The following is a 23,389-nucleotide window of genomic DNA, read 5'->3' as shown; positions in this document are numbered from 1 at the left end:
GTGCGTCAGATGGGCTAAAGGTGGCGTGCTGCTGGAGGGGGCCCGGGAGAGCGTGTTTGTCACCACGGCTGATCACTCGTTCTTCACGGAGCCCGTGTCCTGTCAGGTGTTCAACGCCGTGGGAAACACCAACGTCAGCATCCTGGTGGACGTGCACTGTGAGTCCAGAGCAGCGCTCCTGACATGAGATCTGTCCACGGAACCGCTCAGCAAAACAAACGACAAATGTAAACGTGTGTAAATAAAATCTTTTATTTGTCTTCCATCTCTCGCTCAGTTGGCCCGATCCTGGTGGTGGAGCCCCGGCCAGTGACCGTGGACGTGGACTCTGCCGTGACTCTGAACTGTAAGTGGTCTGGAAACCCTCCTCTCACCCTCACCTGGACCAAGAAGGGATCCAGCATGGTAAGAGTTAACAAACCCTCTGTACTGGATGTTAGAGGAAGTGGTTTTCACGTGGTGGTGTTAGAGAAACATTTCATTAATAATTACAGAGGAGGCATCCATCAGGTCCAGACTTTCTTATGATCGGAAAAATTATCTGAGAATCCATATTCCTGTCACAGCTCGGCAATAAAACAGCATCAATAAGTTTCATCAATTGCAATAAAACAAAAGTCAGATGTATACATCGATATATATCTTTTGCCTTGTGCAAACACAGTGAGGAGGAATAACACACCTCGTACTTTTGAAAAATGTAATTCTCTGCCTATAAAGAATTTTTTAAAACGGGAAGTGTCTTTAAACTGCAGAAATAATAATGTGACATTTATCGTGATATGAAAACTTGATCTTTTGCTGCCCAGGCCTTATTTCTATGGTGTAGATTTACACCTGACACAGATAACAGTGATTTTCCACCTGTTCAGCCCCGCACACAAAACAAGTCAGGTTTTTTTTTTTTTACAAATGCAACAAAAGTCTTGAGTCAAATCTTCCACAAAACCCACAATCCCAGCCCCTATTAATGTCTCAGAGCCCGGCTTCATAAATGTTTGCTCAGCTGTAAAGCAGACGGTTAGTAGGAGACTCCGTCTTCATATCTTAAATCTTTAATTCATGTCTAACAAGTTAAGAAAAGCTCCAGGAATAAAAAAAAAAAAAAACTAATGGAGCCTGCTGAGTAAATCAACATGTTTTATGAATTAAATATGGATCTCCCTCCCTCTCTCTTATTAGCATCTCCTCCTGTCTGTCTCTGCTCTCTCCACCTCACAAATCCACCACCCTGCTCTTTAAGCATCGACTTATTTATGTGTCCAGGTGCTCAGCAACAACAACCAGCTGAATCTGAAGTCCGTGAGCCAGACGGACGCAGGTCAATATGTCTGCAAGGCCATCGTGCCGCGGATCGGAGTGGGAGAGACTGAGGTGACGCTCACTGTCAACGGTCAGTCAACATTCACTCACTCTGCTATTATAACATCGGTGATATCAGTGGATCTGCCTGTGCACAGCGAACACCCTTCAGAATATCGAGGAGGAACATCAGGAGCGTTTTTTTTTTTGTTTTATTGTGTGTATCTGTTTCCGTCTGACAGCTGAAGCCACCGTGCAGATAATAGAACTAAAATCATGTTGACCCGGCTTTATTCATTCCATCCCAAACCCAGCAGCTAATTTAAAACAGGCTGAAAGCCAATATTTCAAAGCTGAAACTGTCGCCCAGAGAGAGCAGCAACAGCTTAATAAATCAAAACTGATTCACCGGCAACACAATGATGAAAAGTTCAAACGCGCCTTAAATCTTCTGCCGCTGACAAAGTGCCCGGTCGACCCAGAGAGGACGACAGTCAGCGGCTCGTCCTCCTTGCAAAATATTAAGCGCGACCGCTGCTACTGTACGACCACTCATTCACAAACCAGATTATTTTTATTCATTCTCACGACCGACTGCAAACCGCGTTGCATCGATTTTATGGAGCCGTTTATCGTCAATCAAAGCAAAGTTACTGGATGCTGCGACACATCAAACATGATAGATTTCTCCATTGTCCTGTCACGGATGCAAAGGTTTTGATTTATAGTTCAGCATCAGATTTTACCACAACACAATGAGCAACAGCAATGCAAGTGGCAATATTAATCATCGGCCTGCAGTAAAAAAAACCAGCCCATAGTTCGTCTCTGCCAGCCGCTTGTTATCTCACGTTTTATTGTCAGCAGCCAAAGTAATTATGACGGCGGCTGAGGAGGAAATCGGGTGACGTAGGATGATAGAGTCTGCATCAGGACGAGGTGGAGTCCTCAGAACGCAGACTTTAACACAGGGGGAGTAGTTTTCATTTCCAATGAGAAACTAAAGCCTATTGTCTACTGGTCAAAAAGGAAACTAACCATAACATCTGGCGTTTGTCTGCGACGGGAACGGTTAGAATCGGGATTCACCCTCTGGTCAGATGCAGCAGATACAGGTTTCATTCGGCAGCGATGGAAACACGACGCGCGACAATTTGGCAATGCAGCCTGGGGTGACAGCAGTTTCTCATGATGCACCAGGGAGACTACTCCCTCCACTGTGGGTCAGGAGGTGCAGCGGGTCGTCCACTAACCTGGGGGTCGATTCCTCCAATCGACATAGCGGAGGGTTGTTGGACCAGACTGTGGATGTGTGGAGGAAAAAAGTGCAACTTATAGAAGCACTGAACAAACGTGTAAATGTCACTTGCAGTGTAAATTGATAATTAAGACCAGAAATGCTCTGTAAATAAATGGCGTCAGTTTACAAGTGTAATGAAAAGTGACCGATCGCAGCTCTTGGCCTCCTCGTGGGCTTTCTTCAAACCCGCCGTGTGTCGCTGAATGTTTTTAAGTGGTGAATATAAATCATAACTTCTCTTCTAACATTTGTCTCCGAACACTTCTATAAATCTGGCCGATGTGAGCGTCAATCTTCAAATTGAACGTGCACAGTAAAACAGAATCTATATTCAGTTCTCTCCATCTATATTTTCACTGGAGGCCTTTACTGAAATTACTTCACATTCGTGATTTGCACATTCAAACCTTTCTAAGTGAAATATCTTGTTTTGTTTCCGTCCTCCTCCTCCTCCTCCTCCTCCCTCTCTCCGTGCTGAACGTCTCTCGGCCCTGATGTCCTGTCTCGCTCGCTCAGGTCCCCCCATCATCTCCAGTGATCCGGTGCAGTACGCTGTCAGAGGCAAGAGAGGAGAGATCAAGTGCTACATCGCCAGCACCCCACCGCCCGATAAGATCGTAAGTCCAAACTCAGGAGCTGTGATTTGTTGCAAAAGGTTCTCGGCCTGTTTTTTCACATCGCCTCGGCCTGAATCCTGATCAGAACAGAAGAGGACAGAGGATTGTTCGTCTGTCTTTTCTGTTCATCTATCCGTCCCTTTGTCTCTTCATTTGTTTGTCCATCTGTACATTATACATAACTTCTTATCTGTCCCTCACTAATCAGGTTTTTACCTTTAGTTTAACTTTTTGACTGTTTTTGGTTTCAGTGCCTCTTAATCCTGATTTTTACTTTAATTATTCATGTTTATTTTTTATAAAAATCTTATTATTATCATTGTTGATATTCTTATTATTAGTATTAGTATTAATATAAAGGATGAAGGATTAGACGTCATATCCATCTCATTGTTGCAAGGCATTAATTTCATCTGTAATGAAGATCAACTCCGAATGAAGAGGTCCAAGGTCAGAGGTCAAGGTCACTGTGAAGGCTGTCAGGAAATCTGACGTTAAACCGATTAGAGTTTTGTGGTCAAAGGTTAAAGGTCATTGAGATTTTATTTTTTATTCATTTAAGACCAATGCCTGTGTCCCAGAGGTCACAGGTGAAAAAAACTCTTGACTCAGTTCACCATAATTTGGAACAGAAGTGGAGATCTTCACCATATGTCCCACACCCTGACAGACTAACGGCGGCGGACGACTGCGAGGCGGTAATTCGAGTCACTTTTCTCTTCTCAGCCTGTGTAATATTCCAAACAATCGGGACAAGTGGCATTGTTCTCCGACTGAGCCGCGGCTTCGTGAGAACGATGTGTTCCCCCGTCTCGCGGTGGAAAACTGTGACTCATCAGAAACAGCTGCTGCCGAAATGAAAGAGGAGTCACACAGTACCGTGCACATAATTCGGGGAAATGGAGGGAAGCAGATGAGATACGAGAAATGATGAAAAAACATCACTGCTCCGTGTTTGGATGGTCGGGGGGGAAAAAAAAAAGAATCAAACAGTGAAAATGACATCGGTGCTATCTGTCTTAACTCTGAGATATCTCCCATCACTTATTCCTTATTCTTTTTTCTGCTCCTATAAGCCCATGAGCCATGTCGCAGTTCATTTAGAGTGTTGCAAGATGCGCTCGTTCCCCTTTATCTCATCGCTTTGAAAGATGGAACGGCCTTGGGATCTAATTGTTGCAAAAGGATTTCACCAGAAGAAAACACCGCGGCCATGTGGCTGCACACGTGAATTTAATAAAACTCAACGAGAGGGTGTGCGAAGAGGTCTTTGGTAAATAATGCTCATTCATTCATCCATTTACGTGGTGTTATTGTGATAATTAATATACTGATGATGGAAAAAATGTTCCTCGTTTACTAAATATTTGCGTCCAGACGAAAAACACAAAGACAACTACAAATGCTCAAACAAGAGGTCCAGGCCAGTAGGTGGCGATACAGTCTACATCAACAATCTATCAAAGACCAGAGAAGAGGACTGTGGTCCAAGTAACATTAAGCGAAGAAGACGTCTGTGAACTTTGCCTGTGATGTGGAGCAGCGACGCTAAATTTAGCTGCAATCTAGTGATTAGACCTTTAGCGCTAAACAAACATAGAGAAACGGGAATACAGAAATCATCGTGACCCAAAGATCCGTTTTACAAGAACGCACGGATACACAGAAACCAGAGTTTTCTTTTTTAACCTGCACTTTGGGACACGTTTATAAAAAAGTTGTCTCAGTGACTTGAAAAATGTTTGTGTGTGGACGAGAGGCTCGAACGCAGAGGAAAGAAACTGCTTTTGCATTTAAGAGTCATTTTCAGCAGCGTCCTCTAAAGTTTCCACAGAAAATCTGAATACGGCTTCAGAATAAATTGAAAGACGATACATCAACATATTGTTCTACATAAAACATCCTTTAAATCCACTGATATTAAGAGTTATGGTCACTGTGAAAGAATCAGTGGAGCCTCCAGATCATTTTGATTTTAGTGTAAATTGAACACACCAGCTAAAACCTTTCCAATTCAGTGATCTCTCTCGAAGTGGTTTAACCATCTTTTCTTTAAAAGAAAGCTTTCACGCAGATTGCCTTCCCGGCAAACTGTAATGGAATATCCCCCTGAACGTGCCACAACTGCAGAACTGTGCTTGTTTTTTTGTTTTTTTTTCCATCCCTGCATTGTGCTGAGTGCAATACTTGATAAAACTAGAGTTTAATATGGAGTGTCTGTGCTGGATACAAGTCACAAAATAAGCAGTTTGAGTACGAGGTATAAACCTTTAAAAAAGGAAAAATACCCGAATGCTCACGAATCACAAAAAAAGAGGCAGAAAAATGGAAATAAATTCCGTAATGACATTTGAGTTTGAAGGCTGGAGCGAGTGAGCGAGAGTGTGGGGGTGAAATAGATTGAAATGAGAGCGGCAGAGAGATGGAGGGAGAGTAAAATTCTGTACCTTTCAGCGTCAATTATCCAATTTTGCAGCGCCAACATGACAGAAATCAGAGCTTTTAGGAAGCTTCAGCCCTCTTCTGCACCGGCAGAGAGCTCCGAGCGTATAATGTGATACGACATTATAGTCTCGGCTTAATGCAGAGACACAAGGACTTATAAAATATGGAGTATGATTCTGTGCGTGCGTGCGTGTGTGTGTGTTTCAAAGAGGCGACGGCAGATTGAGAAAGCAGCGAAAGCCGCACGGTGGTGGAGCGACAAAACGATTGTGAGAAAGATGGGGATTGTGGGAGGCAGAATGTGGAGACAGAAAAACATGCATTCTACAAGACTGACAATTATTTGAGTAGGAAATAAAAAGTCTTTTCCCTTTTAATTCTCCCCCCTGAGGCTCCATCACATTTCTTCTTTCTCATTTTATTTAAAAAAAAAAAAAACAGGTTAAAAGGTGCATCCGCCCAACATATGCCCGCCCATGTATATTTGATATTTGCTCCATATGTGACGACCTCCATGGGTAATAATTTTAACATTTCTGTGATCGAAATTGTGGATGACACGGCCCCAAAGAAAATTCCTTTAAAATCTGGTGAAACAAAATCAAATCAACGATATAAATAACAATGTGATATAACTTTTCTCTGCATGTAAAGTTTTTCCGTTTTGAACAACGTGATAAACCAGTTGATCCTCTTGTCCGACAGCTGAGCTCCACTCCTCAGAATCATTCAGTGAATTAGCATCATTCTTTAAAAGTGAAAACTTAATTAGCCACAATTATATTACATTCATATATTTCACATAAAACAAATAATGTCATTTACTACACTTCTTATTGCTTTATACATTTAAACAGGTTGTGTGAGTCCACACTGACTGAGTCTGTATCCAGGTCTATTGTGGTTAATACCATTTAAAATGAGATAGAGTGAAATTAGCATTATTGAACCCTGAGGGGAGATTGGACGGTTGCAGCAGTAAAAGCAGAGTTTAGATAAGAATCAAACAAATTACACATATCGGAGATTGCATCTTCATCACACTAATACCCAGCTGCTATCAGCTTGAAGGACGTCCTGCTGCGTTCATCAGGAGCAGGTTTACAGATGTTGTCGTCTACAGAGGCACTAAACATTTCATCTTCACATTTTCTTAATGTCAAGTACACCTGCCTTATTTTTTAAGATCAAACTGAGCAAACATGAAAGTGAGAGCCGAGTAGGGAATGTGCTCCAGTGGCCCGTTATTATCGGCTCCCGTGTTTTAAAATGTAATTAAAGGAACAATAAGCAGTAAGTCAACCCGACACGGGCGTGTTTACGCTCCCGTCTTGTTTTCTATCTGCTGCTCGATGATTGGAGGCTGATTAACAATGTGTGTTTCAGGTCTGGGCGTGGAAGGAGAACGTGTGGGAGAAGGAGAAGGGCACCCTGATGGAGCGGTACACGGTGGAGCAGAGTAAACCTCCGTCGCAGGGCGGCGCTGTTCTCTCCACGCTCACCATAAACAACGTCATGGAGTCGGACTTCCACTCGCCGTACAACTGCACCGCCTGGAACTCGTTCGGACCCGGCACCATGATCATCACCCTGGAGGAGAGGGGTATGAAGAACATCTCCACTTTCATAACAGGGAGCAGAAATAAATCACCAACGCCAACTTTGAAGGTTTCACTAATATGTTATGAGTCGTTCCTCCACTTTGAATGATAATGAGACGGCAAAGAACTGGAATGATTTGTACATTAGCTGCAGGTTCTTTATGAAACTTTAGGGCTTTTGTAAATCAAAGTTACTCTGGTGTTGCTGAGCAGTGATTTGATTTGTGAGTCCGTGTTGTGTTTTGCATTATGTTTCCTTTGCTGTGCTTTGTTGCCGTATAAGCAACAAAAAGAAAAGAGAGAAATGACAATCATAAACCTGCCGATTAATAATTCAGAATACAAAGACTCACAACTTGCTGTTGGGCTTTCAACACTTTAACATCGCTGTTGTAGTGGTCGTCCGTGAGAGCTGAGCTTTTTGGGCCGAAGGGATCATTTTATTCATGTTTCACAGTTGAATTTGGCAGCGACGCTTAATCACCTCCAGCTCTGTGAATACAAAGAGGTGACTTAAGATGGAGGTGATGCACATCAGTGGTGATATGGCAGTTTTTAAAACATTATAGAAAAATATTTTAGTAGGAAATACATGTTAAGCCCTCACATCATGGAGTCTGACCCCTAGTGGCACAAGGGAGCATTGTTTTTATCGAATTAAGCCGCGGATCCAGGGGCGGAGCCAGGGGTGGAGCCAGGGGGGCACTGGCCCTGATACGAACAACACATTTGTTAATATTCTGTTTTTGAACCTTTTTTGAATTCTTAACAATGTGCTTGAACCAGGAATCATTTTTTTAAAAATAGGTTCAGTGATGTGTGGCCACAGAGAAAACAGTAAACTGAATCAGGATTTGTGTGCGGGACGTATAATTGGCCCCTCTGTGTGAAAAATTCCTTGATCCGCCACTGGGTTCGCAAAAATCTGGGAATTTAAAAAAAAAAAAAAAAGGATTACTAGTAGCCCACATGGACATTAAAGTTTTTAACAAGTTTTAAAATCCATCCGTTGTCCACACTGCTTATCCTGTGAGGGTTTAAAGTGGGGCAACAACCGTGCACACAGCTCAAACATGCAAACGTATTCAGGGGATTCGAACCAAGAACCTTCCCTCAAAATTCAAAATGTTTGTTACGGCACATGAGGGGGGGGGCATTTTATCATGACAACTCCGCAGGGTTGATGTTGCCGTTCAAACTGAAGTGCCCCTGAGCAAGATTATTAGCTGTCACGTGGAGGACAAACAACAGACAGTGTTGTGAGTCCATTCAGGACGGTTCTGCATCTTATTTCCAGAGCCTGGCTTTGTCACGTTACACGGAGAAAATGATTTCTTCACGCTCTGTCAGTTGTAACTGACTCTTATTCTTTCATCTGTCAGATTTCACAGACCTCAGAGGATCCACCAAAATAAAGAGAGAGAGAGAGAGAGAGGGGGGGAGCTTGTGTGTTCATCCTCATGTATTCAAACTGTGTTTTTAGCCCTTATCAGACGTGCAGACATGATTTATCAACACGACCAGATTCAATACGGAGCTCGGGCACGACAGGATTTATGCTTGAACGACACGCACGGCATCCGTGCAGGTTTCTGTAACAATGAGGCAGCAGCTGTCCCTCAACCCGAACCTTTTTTTTCTGCCTGTGTTTGTTTCAGATATTGTTCCAGTGGGAATTATCGCCGGTGGTTCTGTGCTCTTCTCCATTCTGCTGCTTGTGTTTCTACTGGCACTCGCCTTCTTCCTCTACCGCCAACGCAAAGGCAGTGAGTGCACACTGGGGTTCTTCTGTGTGTGTGTGTGTGTGTGTGTGTGTGTGTGTGTCTGTCACTCTTTTCTTTCATCCCTCTCTGTCATTCTGCCTATCTGTGGAGAAAGGAACATATGTCAGCCGTATAGCATTTTATTCAAATGAGATTAATGAATATTCATATAATGAATCTTAAAAAACGCCTCCAATATGTTTTTATTTCACTGTTGTGGAATTGTGTAATTATTTCTTGAATAAATCGTTTTTCACACGCGGCTCGTAGACGAGATAAAATACATAATAACGGAGCAGAAAACAGGAGCATTTAAAGGTGAAGTGTTTAAATTATGAATTCCTATATGTTATTTCTACAGCCGGCGGCAAACCAATTAGTATTTATCATCCCAAACCACACTTGCACAAACCGGAGAGCTACAGAACGAGTGGTGTCTTCAAGTTGTTTGATTTTCAGCCGCTCCGTCGCAAATAAAGAGTTTGAAAGACAATGAAGGTGACTGGCACATTCCCCAGAGGGATTTTCTGGGGATAAGAGTATATTTTCTGGTTTAGAGCTGATAACACCGCTGCAGAAAAGATATTGTTTGGGAATTGAAACTCAAACAAACATCACCGCGGCTCCAGATAAGCAGTCTCTCGTTTTGACGTCTATGATGCAGCTCAAGACTTCGAAGATTTAAATCTTTGCTTTTGAGGTTTCTGCGGCGGAGAGTCGCTCATGTTGACAAATGTCGACTGTTCTGTGTGAAGGATGTGTGAATTAATCTGAACAATGTGATGTTTATCACAGAAAAGTACCTGAAATGCTCCTTTCACGTTACAGATTTTCTACTTTATTGTTGCAGCTCCATGTTTGGTGCAGCCGCAACACAAAATGTAAAAGAAAAATGGGCGGGGGGGAAAGTCTTCTTTATAAATCTGCATTAAAACATTTAAGTGTGAGTAATAAAGTTCTCAGAGACATTTTCTTGGCTCATTTATCTACATTTCAAAAAGATTTTGTTTTTGCTGTTTCATCCGTATCAGTAAGCTTCAGATGACGTTGAATGATGAATATGAGCTAAAATGAACATTGAGCTTAATATATTTTTTTTTTTGTCTGTCATCTGTTTTCAAGACCATTAAAAACAATTACGTGAACTTCCACAAAGAGTCAATAAAGTCAGAAAAGTCCGTATTGTCTAATTTTCATACAAAATACTGTAAAAACGATCACCAGTCTTTAGATTTACAAACGATCTGTTTGAAAGTCTTCATCTTCCTCATCTTCTTCAAACTTTAGGGAGACGGAATGAGCAGTTTTCATCCTTAAAATTCAACCCACTACCTCGCTGTGCCGTCTGTGGCTGCAGCATACCAAATTGTTTAATGCTCCATTAACAACAGAGATAAATTAAGATAAACCAGGCAAATAATGGCCCAGACAAGTCAGACAGAAACAGCATTAAACAGAACGAGTGCTTGTTGCTGAGGTTTTTTTTGTTTTGTTTCCTCTCTCCCTTTTAACCAGACTGTTGAATAAATCAATAATTTATTTTTCACATCGTCCCAGAATATGACTGGAGGTTGTGTTTTTTTTTTCTGTTCCAGGTCGCCGGGGTGTCACCCTGGGTAAACCAGACATCAAGGTGGAGACAGTCAACAAAGAGACCCACAGCCTGGAGGAGGAGGCGGCCAACGTCTCCACAGCAACCCGGATGGTCAAGGCCATGTACTCCGTGAGTAGATCCCCCCCCCCCCCCCCATCTGAGTCACCGGGGGCCACGGAGAGGAGACGTACGGGTCAATGGCCCTTAAATGTACAGCTACACTGACACAAAGGGCAACATGGCAGGGGAGGCAGTTACGGACACGTGCACACACTCATGCATAGAAACACACATGCTATCACAAAATCAGAAAAAGAACAAAGTGCACGAATACGCACATGAAAAAAAAGAAAGAGGAACGACACACATCTGGTAAATCAACAACACTAAACTGATGGTACGCACATTTATTCATCTATGAACAGAAAACACACTCGCTTTAACGTTGTGTTTCTTTTAGAGATCCTGGAGAATCTCATCCACCAGGCTCCGCTGGCGCGTTTTTCTTTTTTAAAGCTCGGACCGAAACCATTTCTTTTTTCTGCCCTCTGAGCGTTTCTCTTCTTCCAATCTCTTGGGATGAAAAACCTGAAACTCTCTTTTCCTCTCCCCTCCCTCTCTTCCTTCCTCTTTCCTTTCTCAACCCTCCCTCTTTCCGTGTGTGTGTTTCGTTGTTTGATGGTTTAGTTTCTGCCCTCTGTTTCCCTCTCTCCCTCCACTCAGCCGTTCAAAGACGACATGGACCTGAAGCAGGAAGTCCGCAGCGAGAGCGACACCCGGGAGGAGTACGAGCTCAAGGTGAGGTGCAGGCGGCGGCGAAGGCCACAGATGTTTTAGCATTTTTTTAAATATTATTTCCCGCATGGAGCACAAACGTATCCCACGCACATGTCACTTTGTGCTCATATCCATCGTTTGTCCTGATTACCAGTTGCTGTTCTTCCTCAGGTTTGCTGTTTGCTCTGGAGGTAAAACTCTGCATCGTTTGTTTGTAGTTCAGCACATGATCGATCCCTTATTTCTCAAAACCTTTTGTTCGTCAGCTCATTGGAAACCACAGATATCCTGATAGAATGAAGATGTATCGTTATGTTCGGTGTTCATACGTGTAAACATCGTTCACATATCATTACATCTGCAGACACAGCATGAACCCCCGACTGCACCGTCATCACCGAGCATCGAGAGATTGTTGTGAAAAACAGTTCTGAGTAACTTCTCCGGTCGAGCTGCAGATAGAAATGTTACTAAACGAGGATCACTCACATGAATCCAAGCTCGTTAAAGCGTAGCCCACATGCTCACACTCTTCTCTGTGATCACAGGATCCAACCAACGGCTACTACAACGTCCGAGCCACCACCCACGACGAGGCGCGCCCCCAGTCCCGTGCCATCCACTACCAGGGAGAGTTCCGACCCCCGAACCCAAACAGTGGGCCGGCCGGTGCCTCGCCCAGCGGACCCTCGGCCGCCCCCAGCGGTGCAGTTCCCCCCAGCGCAGTGCCAGGCTCACGGACAGGCTGCTATGACCCCCGCCCGCCTTCCAGGATGTCCCACGCCTCCTACGCCCAGTTCAACACGTTCTCAAGGGCGCCGCCGAGCCAGCAGGTACCTCCCAATCCGGCTCTTCAATCGCCTGGAGATTACCCGGGAGACTGCGGCCTGCTGGACAGCACAACCCAGCTGGCCTATGACAACTACGGATACCCCTCCCAGTATCCCAGCTACCGCATGGGCTTTGCTCCGCCCATAGAGGAAGGGCCAGCCTATGAGATGTATCCAACAGGACAAGGGACCGGGCCAGGACCAGGACCAGGACCAGGACCAGGGCCAGGGCCAGGGCCAGGGCCAGGACCGGGTCAACAAAGTCCTGAAACAGGGCTGGGGAATTACGGAAGCTCCACTCGCTTCTCGTACTCGTCTCCACCCTCTGACTATTCGCACAGACACACACAGCGGATGCAGACTCATGTGTGAGAACACACACACACACACACACACACACACACACACACACACACACACACACTTTTGACTCGCTTCTTGCATCAGCAGCACTTATAACACATGAATCACATGTTTCCAAACATTCAAGAATCCGGTGCATGGGATCTGGTAAATTTTCGGACCCTAAAACAACACGACAGTCCGCAGCAGTTAGCAGCATCGCATACACTGTAGGTAGCAGCAATACGTACAACAACACGCGCAGAGCGACAGTCACACACAACTGCGCAGACCCTCTGTTGCATGCTTCGTCACGAGCAACAGACACAATCATGAGAAAAGAGAGAGGAAGAGAGGAGCGAGCACTTTGAGGACTGAAGCAGCATAAAAGTAAAAAAATCCCTTCCTGCGATCCTCCGTTTTGCTCTTCGACCGTCTCCCTGCATCACCTCCGACCACGTCTCTGTAAATAAGTTCAACTTCGGATTCGGATCGTTTTAAAGCCGTCACCTTGTACAAGCCTAAAACAGTGGGATGCAGCAAAACCTCCCTGTAATCCACACGTTTTGCATTTTCTGACTTTTGCAAAACACACACACACACACACACACACACACACACACACACACACACACACACACACACACACACACACACTTTTGTTTCTATATATTGCAGCAACGGGGCAGCTTGGACTATAACCACATCTGGCACTTTGTGATCCTCTTTCCTCACTAAAACCTACCCAGTGGCCATTTTTGTACAAGATCTACCTTGATTTAATTGGGACAAAGCTTCCTAAGGTGGTACAGTGAGCGACCAGAGTGCCGATGCTTATGTGCCAACACACACAAACTTCTGTCGAGGTGTGTCTTCTTTTTCTAAAGCGCGCAACGAGATGCTCCGGACGCCGAGGTTTTGTAGACGCCACATCGGAGAGGAGAGGAGAGGAGAGGTAGCAAGCGTCTCTGTAAACTCCTTCTCCTCCTCATCTCTCATTTTTATCATCATGATTCATTTCTCTATACTTCACATTTCACTCAAGGTCGATGCCGTTAACTGTATTTGTGAAGCGAAGTGTGGCAGGAGTGCTTTTTTTTTTTTCATTCGGTGAATCTCAGCATTTTGTACAGAAAAGATACCTCCCCTGTCCTCAAGTGTCAAAACGTATTTGTTTCTCTCACTTGCACAGTAGATTAGATTTTTTTTTTTCCATATTTATACCAGAAACGCTTATGGAAAAAAAATGGCATTACATTTTATAGTATTTTTATAAGGAGTTGTGGACCAAAGGTTCAGAGTATTGGGTGACACTCGCTTTTTAACGTGTAAGTGGCAACGTGATCGTTCCTGGAAACGTTTTGAGTTTCTTTAAAAAGAGATGGATGGTATTTTTCAAGCGGATGTTGTAGACTTAAATTAGAAAAAAAAAAATTAAGAGATTGATTCCAAAAGCGGTGAATGTCCGACCGAGGGGAGGAAACCTCTTTGGCGGATTTCTCTGTTTGGTGTGAAACTCTTCCTTCGACCTCCGGTCTTGTGACTGGACTGCCTTTTTATAAACGTCGACGACATTCAAAGCGATGGATGGAGAACAAGCTGCTGCTCACTTTGAGCTGTGCTGCAAACTTTGTAAGCAATGAGAAGGTTCACGTGCAGTTTAACATATCAAACTGAAGGTACAGAGGCTTCTAGAGCTCCGATGGTACTTTGTACATTTATCTGTAAGTACGCTGGTTTCCTCACTGCAACAGAAACTTTGGTATTTTACGTCTGAGCGCTTTTCCATTTTGTTGTGTCAGCTTCGGTGTGTGTGTGTGACTGGCTTTTGACCACACAGGTCGTGAGGATCTGTGTTTAAACTATAGCTTTTTTTGTGCTCTAACGTCAACTGATGCAGCGATTAAACAAATCCAGCAATCGAGTATTTCTCCACGGCGCCATTACCCAAATGGTTCCCGTTAAAGGTGGAAATCACATCGGTCTGCTTTGTCTTCAAACGCACAAGAAGGACAAAAGAAGTGCGTTGCTTTGCTTGCTTTTCCATTAATGAATTAAATCTCAGTCTGAGCAGTTTACAAAAGGCTTTTAAAGGCTGAACAATGTGGATTATTATCTGAGCAGCGAAGGGTTTTTTTTGGCCGATGTCAAACATATGATTAAGTAAGAATCGCTGAAAACGAAGCCTTATTTTAAAACAACGGCGTGTTATAATTTCCCGACTCTGGTTTTCAGACATTTATTTTTAATTTTGGCCTGATTCATGTGAAATTCTGGATTTCCCTTCTGCAAGAAATGATGTGACTTCCTCTAACTTGGTAATAATTTTACTTGCCACGAGAATTCTGCGCTGAAAAACACTCATTCAAGGCAGCAACTGGTTTCAAAGCAAGATCAGAGGTAAACAGTTGGCACCACAGGATGTTGAAGTGATGCTGAGCTCTGTTACTGAGATTAAATACAACATCTTTCACTTAAACTTCTTTTGGCATTTCACCCTTCTCCTGAGGGCACGTCCGCTTTATCCCAAAGACAAAGAGGAGGAGTGAATCCCACACAGACTCACCCACATGTATCTGCGCCGGGTTTTTTTGAGCATTTAAAAAATGATGGATGGCGCTTTACAAAAAAGATCAGAGGCCACAAAGGTGAAGCCAGAAATCTCTGCACCTCCATCAGCGAATCATTGAGTCTTAATACTTAGAAGCCGCCCTATCAAACCTTCACAGATACAGTATATTATGGTAATTGTCTGCAAAAGGGCAGTAAAATTCATATTTATTGCCCCTATTTTGAATAAACACTCTGAGAAAGGAAACCACCGCCGCATCATCTCTGATTAGAATATCAGATACAACCTTGTAGCTTCAAGGTCACGATATAAAACCACGACTGCAGTTATGGAGAGAAGAATGGCAGATGGAGCACCCTTTTAAATTTATATGGTTATCACAGCCTTGGTACTGCATACTATTACCTCTTTACAACCTTTTTACAGAGTTGTAGCGGTGCCGTAGCCTATTTTGCATCCGACTCGCAATGTCGTTATGACCTTGTGTGGAAAAAGAGTTTGACACCGAGGAGACACCGAGGCCTGCAGATACACGACCGGGTCGAGCAGGTTCCTCGTCATTACCTTTTAACTCTTCATGGTCGATGCGGAAATATGAATCTACGAAATGCACCGTGGATGCCAAAAGTGCTAAATGGATGTTTTGATTTGGTTCTGTGGTTTGGACGGGACTGTAGACGTGTTGTTTCCTCCTCTTCCTCACATGTACCTCTCTCTGCTCTCTCCTGCGTCGCGTTAATCGCCACCTACCTGCTTCCAAATTTAGAGGTTAACCCTCTGAAAAGAATCACAGCAAACCGTCTCCGGCTGCTTTCCTTCCAAATCTTCTCTAAGAGCAATCCAGCTTGTATAAACGTGTGTATGTTTTTTTGTTTTTTTGGAGGGGGGGGGGGCATATAGAGTTTATATAGTCTCACGAACTCATAACATCCATCCTCCGTATTCATTATTTCACGATCTCCTCTCTTTCTATGGAAATCTGTATTTGAAAACGTATTTTCTCGGTATCACTTCGTGGTGTTTCATCACCAGTGGAGGAGATGACCGTGGGGTGTTAAACTTTTATACACAGTATTTTATTTGATCTTGCAAGCATCGAATGGGGGGAGCGGAAAAAAGCGAAAGAGAGAGAGAGAGAGAGAGCGTGGAAGTGTGCATCTGTGGCCGAGATGACTTCTCAACCAGGCCACAACAAAATAGCTCATATCCTGTCTCAACTAGGCCAACCCAGAGTCGAACCAGGCCAGACCCACAGCTAACTGCTCTGATACATGCTGTGCCGCGCTGTGCCGCGCTGTGCCGTCCCCCCGGCCAAGAGTGACTCGTGTGGCTCGGCGTCAATTTTTACCTTTTGGAGTTTTTCGGTGCCAAAAGACTGTGCAAAGCAAAAGAAAATGTACTGAGCAAACAAACAAATGCAGCAGCCATATGTGTTTATTGAGAGTGTGTGTGTGTGTGCGTGCGTGTGCGTGTGTGCGTCGTTTGTGTTTCCTCACATGCTGTGTATGCATTCATCCGTGAACATGCATGTGTGTTGTTGTACATGTGTTGGCAGCATGTAACCCCGGTGTGTTTCATACCATTATTAATATGTTGGGACCACTGGTGTGTAGAAACTGGGGTTTGACTGATCCGGCCAAAATCCAATCGATCAACCAGTCGCCCGCTGGTATGATGGAGGATCCTCCTGACCACTGTGGCAGATAAATATTCTGAAACAGCGACACCACATTTCCTTTACGGGTTTATGTTCGTTCATTTAATAGTTCAGTCATCACTTTAGAGATATTACTAATCCACAGGCCTCCGTCCTGTTATTGAACATGTCATAGTTATAATGACCTTAAAGATATCAAACATATTCTTCATTTATTTAACAATCTGTAATTGTCCATGTTGATCTTATTTCACATATTAGTCCCCAAGGAAACACAAAGAACTGATGGTTTGCACAAAATGAAAATCGTCACAGCGTCAGACTCAGAAAGGATTTACATTATTACGTTCATTTAAATGTGCCACAGTAGAAAACGGTTATTTTATCAACATGCAACATAACAGATATCAAATCTTCACTAAATCCCCGAAACATGACTATCAGCAGTCGGGCATCGGTCAAACCCTGGTGGAACGCAGCTGATCAGAGTGAAGGAGACATCTTGTGGCCTTAGGACAGGAGGAAGGAGCTGAAGCGGTCCGCTCGTCCCTCGTCCAGCTGCTGGGACATGTCCGCTCACTGAAGCAGCTGCTGGAGTGAACTCCACGTTCTGCTCAGCATCGAGACAATGATCAGTGAGGAGGATTCATGTTGCACTTAAAGACCGTGAGAAGAGGACGTGTGCATGAAAGAGCGGGACGGTTTGTGTTCGTTCAAATAAGCGTTTTGTTTTCGGGCTTTTCTCCGCGCTCCGGTTCTTTTTTGAAATATCCCTATATATTGTTCACATGTGTATTATTATCATACTTAGTTTGCGCACTTGTTTATTCCTGGAAAAAAAAAAAAAACTACAAAACAAACAATATTATTGAAGTTTTTTTTGTTTTATTTTCATGTTTCTCTGCTTTTTTTTTTTTTTCCTTTCAAATTGTACGTGATTATTTTTCCACCGTATCACAGAAAATAAAAACATGGCTTTCATAAAAACAGCGGAGTGATATTTTATTTATTTTCTTTGCTTTGATTGTGTGAAGTATTTTTATAAACGATGTTTCAGGACGAGACTTTGAGTTCGTTTATCTCACACGTTGATTCAGGTCAGAATATGAATGAATGTAACTTCTCTCATCTTCTCTCATCTCATCTTCTCTTCTCTCATCTCATCTTCTCTCATCTTCTCTTCTCTCATCTCATCTTCTCTCATCTCATCTTCTCTTCTCTCATCTCATCTTCTCTCATCTTCTCTTCTCTCATCTTCTCTCATCTCATCTTTTCTCATCTTCTCTTCTCTTTTCTCATCTTTTCTCATCTTCACTCATCTCATCTTCTCTCATCTCATCTTCTCTTCTCTCATCTCATCTTCTCTTCTCTTTTCTCATCTTCTCTTCTCTCATCTCATCTTCTCTTATCTCATCTTCTCTCATCTCATCTTTTCTCATCTTCTCTCATCTCATCTTCTCTTCTCTTTTCTCATCTTCTCTTCTCTCATCTTCTCTCATCTCATCTTTTCTCATCTTCTCTTCTCTTTTCTCATCTTTTCTCATCTTCACTCATCTCATCTTCTCTCATCTCATCTTCTCTTCTCTCATCTCATCTTCTCTTCTCTTTTCTCATCTTTTCTCATCTTCACTCATCTCATCTTCTCTCATCTCATCTTCTCTTCTCTCATCTCATCTTCTCTTCTCTTTTCTCATCTTCTCTTCTCTCATCTCATCTTCTCTTCTCTCATCTCATCTTCTCTTCACTCATCTTATCTTCTCTCATCTTCTCTCATCTCATCTTCTCTTCTCTTATTTCATTGTCTCTCACCTCATCCCATCTCCTCTCTCTTCTTTTCCTTCCCATCTTTTTGAATTTCTCTCTAAATCATTCTCCTCCCTCTCATGTTTTCCTGTCCTCTCCTCTTTTCTCCTTGTCCACCTTTTCTCTCACTTCTCCTTCCTTTTTACCCTCATCTTCCACCATGTCCTTCCATCATCTCATCCTTCCTTTTCTCTGCAGTCTCTTCTTTCCTCCCAATCAGTCGTTGTTTTCTCTCTCACTTCATCCTCCCGTCCTCTTTCTCTTGTTTAAGGCCTTTCCCCCGTTCCTCTCATTCATTATTTCACCTCCTCTCTCTCACTCGGTCTGTCTCTCGACAACCCTCTCCTTGTACATCATCTTCTCTCTTTTCATCTATTCTTTCCCTTGTTCTTGGTTCTCCGCTCGTCTTCTCTCCCTTTTTGCTCTTTCCTCCAAACCTTTCATCAGTCCCCCTCACATCTCTCTGACGTCTTCTCCTCTCTCACGCACTTCCCTCCGTCATCCTTTTCATTCGTTATTACATCTCAACGATTTCCTCCTCTCCTCCTTCTTCTTTTCCTCTCACGTCTCTTAACTCTTACTGTCACTTTCTCCTACTCCCCCCTCTGTTTTCAGTTTTTGCCTCACCCCATCCCTCTATCTTGCCCTCTTATTTTGATTCATCTTCTTTTACATCTCTTTGTCCTTCTCCTCATCTCTTTCCTCTTCTCTTTCTTTCACTTTACCTCTCTGATCTCCCCCTTTCTCTCTCTCATCCCTTCTCCTCTTCTATTTCTCACTTGTTCTCCTCTTTTGCCTCCTCTCTTCCCTCCTCTTCTCTCCGTCTCTCCTTCACCTTTTCTCCTCATTTCACTCCGCCTCTCCTTCTTCTCCCTCCTTACTCCTCCTTTAACGTCCTCTTCACGTCATAAAGATTAAAGTAAGTTATAGTCTTGTCCTCTCCCCATTTCTCTTTTCTTATTTCATTCCCCTTATCTCTTCTCATTTCTCCTCTTATATCTTCCTCCCTTGCCTGCCTTCTCTCCTCTGCTCCTCTTTTTTCATCTCCTTTCTCTCTTTCCCCTCCTGTCATCTCTCCTACTACCACATCTCTCCTCTTGTTTCTCCTCCTGTCGCTTCCTTCCCACCTCTCTTTTCTCATCCGTCCTTCTTCCAGTTAAATGCAGCAGCTCTTCAACTCTCCTCATCTCTTTAATTTCCCCTCTTCCTCCTTCTCTCCTCTTCTCCATGATGCTCGCACCTCTCCAACCTTCTTCCCCCTCTCTCTTTTCATGTATCTCTCTTTCTTTCCTTGAATACTTCTCAATCCGTCTCTCCCCTTCTGCTTTGTCTCTCCACTTCTTTGTCTCATTTCCCTCCTCGGTCCTCCTCTCCTGAATGGCCGGGAGGAAGGGATGGAGGGTACAGAAAATTTTTTAAAAAAACAAGAAAGAATTACCACAAATGGCAGAGGATGAAAAAAAGGAATGAAGAAAGACAAGGACAGAAGACAGAGAGTGTTGGAGCCAATCGTCTTCACAGTGATTATCGTCTCCTGCTGCTCTCATGGAGGAATAATGTCTGGAATAACCTTCAGTGCTCCAGTGGAACCCCCCCACCACCACCACTTCCATCTTATCCCCCTCTTTCCCATCTGAAGTGGCCGTCACATGGATTACGGCCCCTCTCTCGTGCTCGGCTCCGCACTCATCGGCCCAGATATATTATCATATTAGTGGAGAATGATGTAATCCATTTCAAGACATTTGTCCTTCGCACACCCTCTGTCCCTCCGCAGATGATGTCACCGGCTGGCGAGGCAGAGAAGTTGTCAGGCTGCTTGTGGGGTTTTGTTATCTCCGTCCTGCTCGACGCTGCCGCCATCTTGTGGTGGTGGTGGTGGGGGGGGGGGCAGTATTGAGCGATGAGTGGGAGTAAATTAGGGCGATGGCAATTATCTATTACAGAAGCAGAGGATAATGTGACTCATAATGGATGTCCTTGGTGTAACTGCACTGATGTGGCCTGTTGGGTCAGGGACGGACAAAAGGAGACAGACGCTGTGGATATGACCAGATTACAAACTAGAGTCAGCTGAGAGCAAACCTCCGCCGAGGCCCAACGGTTCCTTACGTTCTATCAAGCTGCACCAAGTTTCACACAGATATCAAGCCCCTGAGTGTGTTTTTTTAAAAATTATATTTAATCAATTATTCTCTGAGAAGTCACAGAAAAGTGGAAAAACATCCTGTGACCCAATGTTAAATCAAGCAATTAAACCAGATCCACACCAGAACTGAATGGGTTCTTCATGTCGCATCTTTCCACCAGGTTCTGTGATAAGTTCTCAAGTAGTTTTTGAGTAATCTTTCTTAAACACAGATGAAAACATAACCTCCTTCTCTGAGATAATTAAGAGTTTGACTCCTGTGGGTTTTTGGTGCCAGAATATTTTACTGTCATCATATTTCACGTCAACAATCAATCTCTTTTATTTCTTGTATCTTGAACTTTTAAATTTCAACTCAATAGCAAAATATTCATGAGGTTTCCCCCTAAAACAGAAAGTGAGAAACTCAGAAAGTAGATTTTTAACATTGAGGGAAAAACTGTTCAAATCAAGTCTGATGACAAAATTCAACAGTAAAAGTTTAAAATCCTCAATTGAACAAAATAATCAATAGAACGAGGGCAAACTGTGACATGTGAACAAATTATTTATCATCCGTTCATTCACGTAACAGATCAAACGTGACTATGAGAAAGAAGAAAATTAAAAGAGATATATTTAAAATCAGAAAGCACAGTTCGAACAAAGTAAAATAAAAAAGAGAGAAAAAAGAACAAACAGGTAAAGATATTTAATGAGATCAAATAAATTGAAAGGAGGAATCTTTATAAAATTGGAAAAATAAGTTAAATGAGTTGAATCATTTAGAAAAATAAATTAAATATTGTACCATGACAGTGGCCGGGACAAGGGGCTGTTGGAGGGATGATTTTGTTGGTCGTCCAGACCTGATGTGATTCTATCTCTGCAGTCACGCTGTGTCACGTCCTGTTTTTACTCATTAAGCACTAAATCCTCAGCTTTCTCACCTTGCTCTGAATTATTAACGTGAGTGCGAGAAGCTGCGCGGTGCCTGCAAAGAGCAATGAGATAAAACTCAGGCAATTTCATTTCACTCCACTGACCTTATTAAACTTTTATATACCTGGTTATGCTATCACCTGCATTCATAATGTAATTAGAGATTGTCTCGTCATGGAGCGTCCAGTGGATAAACAACCATGAAGCCATTTTTAAACTAACACGGCTTCTAAATCCTCCACAAAAATAATCTTTATTTTCCTCAACCGAAATTAAAGATGAGTGTAAAAGAGTCGAAGCTGCTCTGTGAAGTCACTGGACTGATTTCGATGAAACAACACTGGGGCGCTATAGATAAAGGTCAAACTCAAACTTTGAAATGCCTCAGCTCCTTAAACAAGTCCAATTAACACTGACCTTTCTGCGTGAATCCAGAAAGCCTCATAAATCACACTGCCGGCCGATAAACGACCTGATTTTTCTTTTTAATTTGCTGGACGCAGGTTAAGTTACAGCTGTAACTGTGTCAATGAAAGCAAACCCAGCAGACATTGGGTGTGCATGTCTTTGGACTTGTAGGACGAAGCTGGAGGACCTGGAGAACGTCAACACGACCTGGGGAGAACATGCAAACTCCGAGCCGGATCCAAACCTGGAACCTTCTTCGCTCTGTGAGGCGACGGTGCCAACGTCTGCACCGCTGTGCTGCAGGAAGGGTTTGCCAGATGCAACTAAACTCCAGAGATATTAAGCAAATCTTCAGTTACTGACAGGAATAAATTAAGTGGATAACAATAGTGATTCAGCAACAATTTATAATGCAGATGTATTCAGACCAGGATCCATTTTGCATCTTTTATCTGTTTGAAGATGGATTATTTGAGTCGTTGTCTGGAAATCCCGGGCGTATATCAGTAAGAACTGTTGGCAGATTAGTCTTCCTCTGTGTTAATGCTGCTAAAGCCTCGTCTTCAACAGGGACTTTGACGACGCAGAGATGAATCTGATGAGGCTTTAAAATGACCCGCATGTCTCTGAGCAGCTCTGGTTCAGGTCCAGACTTTGGCAGAGCAGACGTCCGGCCTCAATCACTGCTGCTACTTAAACAAGCAGGCGGCAATTGGGTTATGAAAAGCACTTCCCTACACTCGAGCAGGATCTGTGAGTAAGAAACGACGGCAGACTGACTGAGATGAGAATGAGAAAAGCATTTGGCGAGAGAAACACAAACACTGGCTATTCTGCTGGAAGACATGCCGCCATTTCTACCTGCGGTGAAGCAGAGGAAGGTTTGTTCTGCGGCTCCGTGGGTTCGAGTCCTGCCGGTTGGGAAAGATAATGAGGATTAGATTCTTCTGGCTCACTTCTCACTGTGAAATGATTCATGGTGGGATCGTTAAAGGGAGACGTGTCCCACTGTCCGATGCAAAAGTGCAGGGGATATGATATGGACGGATGGAGATGATGTGTTGAAATGTATTTTTTGGCTTTTAAACATTCTTTGTCTTCATATTTGTATTTTTAAAAAAGAAATCAATGTGTATGTTTTGTTAACTTCGTGATGATGATGTTAATTTAACTAAAACATGTATAATTACTAATATTTGGGTGAAGTAAGAACTTTATCGTACGAGCACCAATACTGGACACTGATCAAAACTACAGCACTTTCCTTTTTTTATTTTATTTTGTGAATTGAAACTGTCACAGCAAAAA

The 23,389-nt window shown here is 43.2% G+C and overlaps 1 protein-coding gene across 2 annotated transcripts in view; it reads left to right on the top strand.

The window, feature by feature from the left end:
• The window catches only part of kirrel1b (kirre like nephrin family adhesion molecule 1b), a 60,622-nt gene extending 47,878 nt beyond the window's left edge, over positions 1-12,744 (top strand). The window contains exons 7-15 of one of the 2 annotated variants that reach the window (XM_069510946.1): positions 10-158; positions 278-405; positions 1,267-1,393; positions 3,119-3,219; positions 7,051-7,267; positions 8,924-9,031; positions 10,624-10,751; positions 11,346-11,420; positions 11,948-12,744. In XM_069510946.1, the coding sequence (XP_069367047.1) occupies positions 10-158; positions 278-405; positions 1,267-1,393; positions 3,119-3,219; positions 7,051-7,267; positions 8,924-9,031; positions 10,624-10,751; positions 11,346-11,420; positions 11,948-12,601 (1,687 nt within the window). In that variant the 3' untranslated portion in view covers positions 12,602-12,744. Of the gene's footprint in view, positions 1-9; positions 159-277; positions 406-1,266; positions 1,394-3,118; positions 3,220-7,050; positions 7,268-8,923; positions 9,032-10,623; positions 10,752-11,309; positions 11,421-11,947 lie in introns of both variants that reach the window. The other variant, XM_069510945.1, reaches the window with a different exon arrangement.
• Positions 12,745-23,389: the final 10,645 nt, after the last annotated feature.

Source organism: Paralichthys olivaceus, chromosome 16 (assembly GCF_024713975.1).
Source record: "Paralichthys olivaceus isolate ysfri-2021 chromosome 16, ASM2471397v2, whole genome shotgun sequence".
NCBI lineage: Eukaryota > Metazoa > Chordata > Actinopteri > Pleuronectiformes > Paralichthyidae > Paralichthys > Paralichthys olivaceus.
This window is presented reverse-complemented; position numbering and strand designations above follow the sequence as displayed.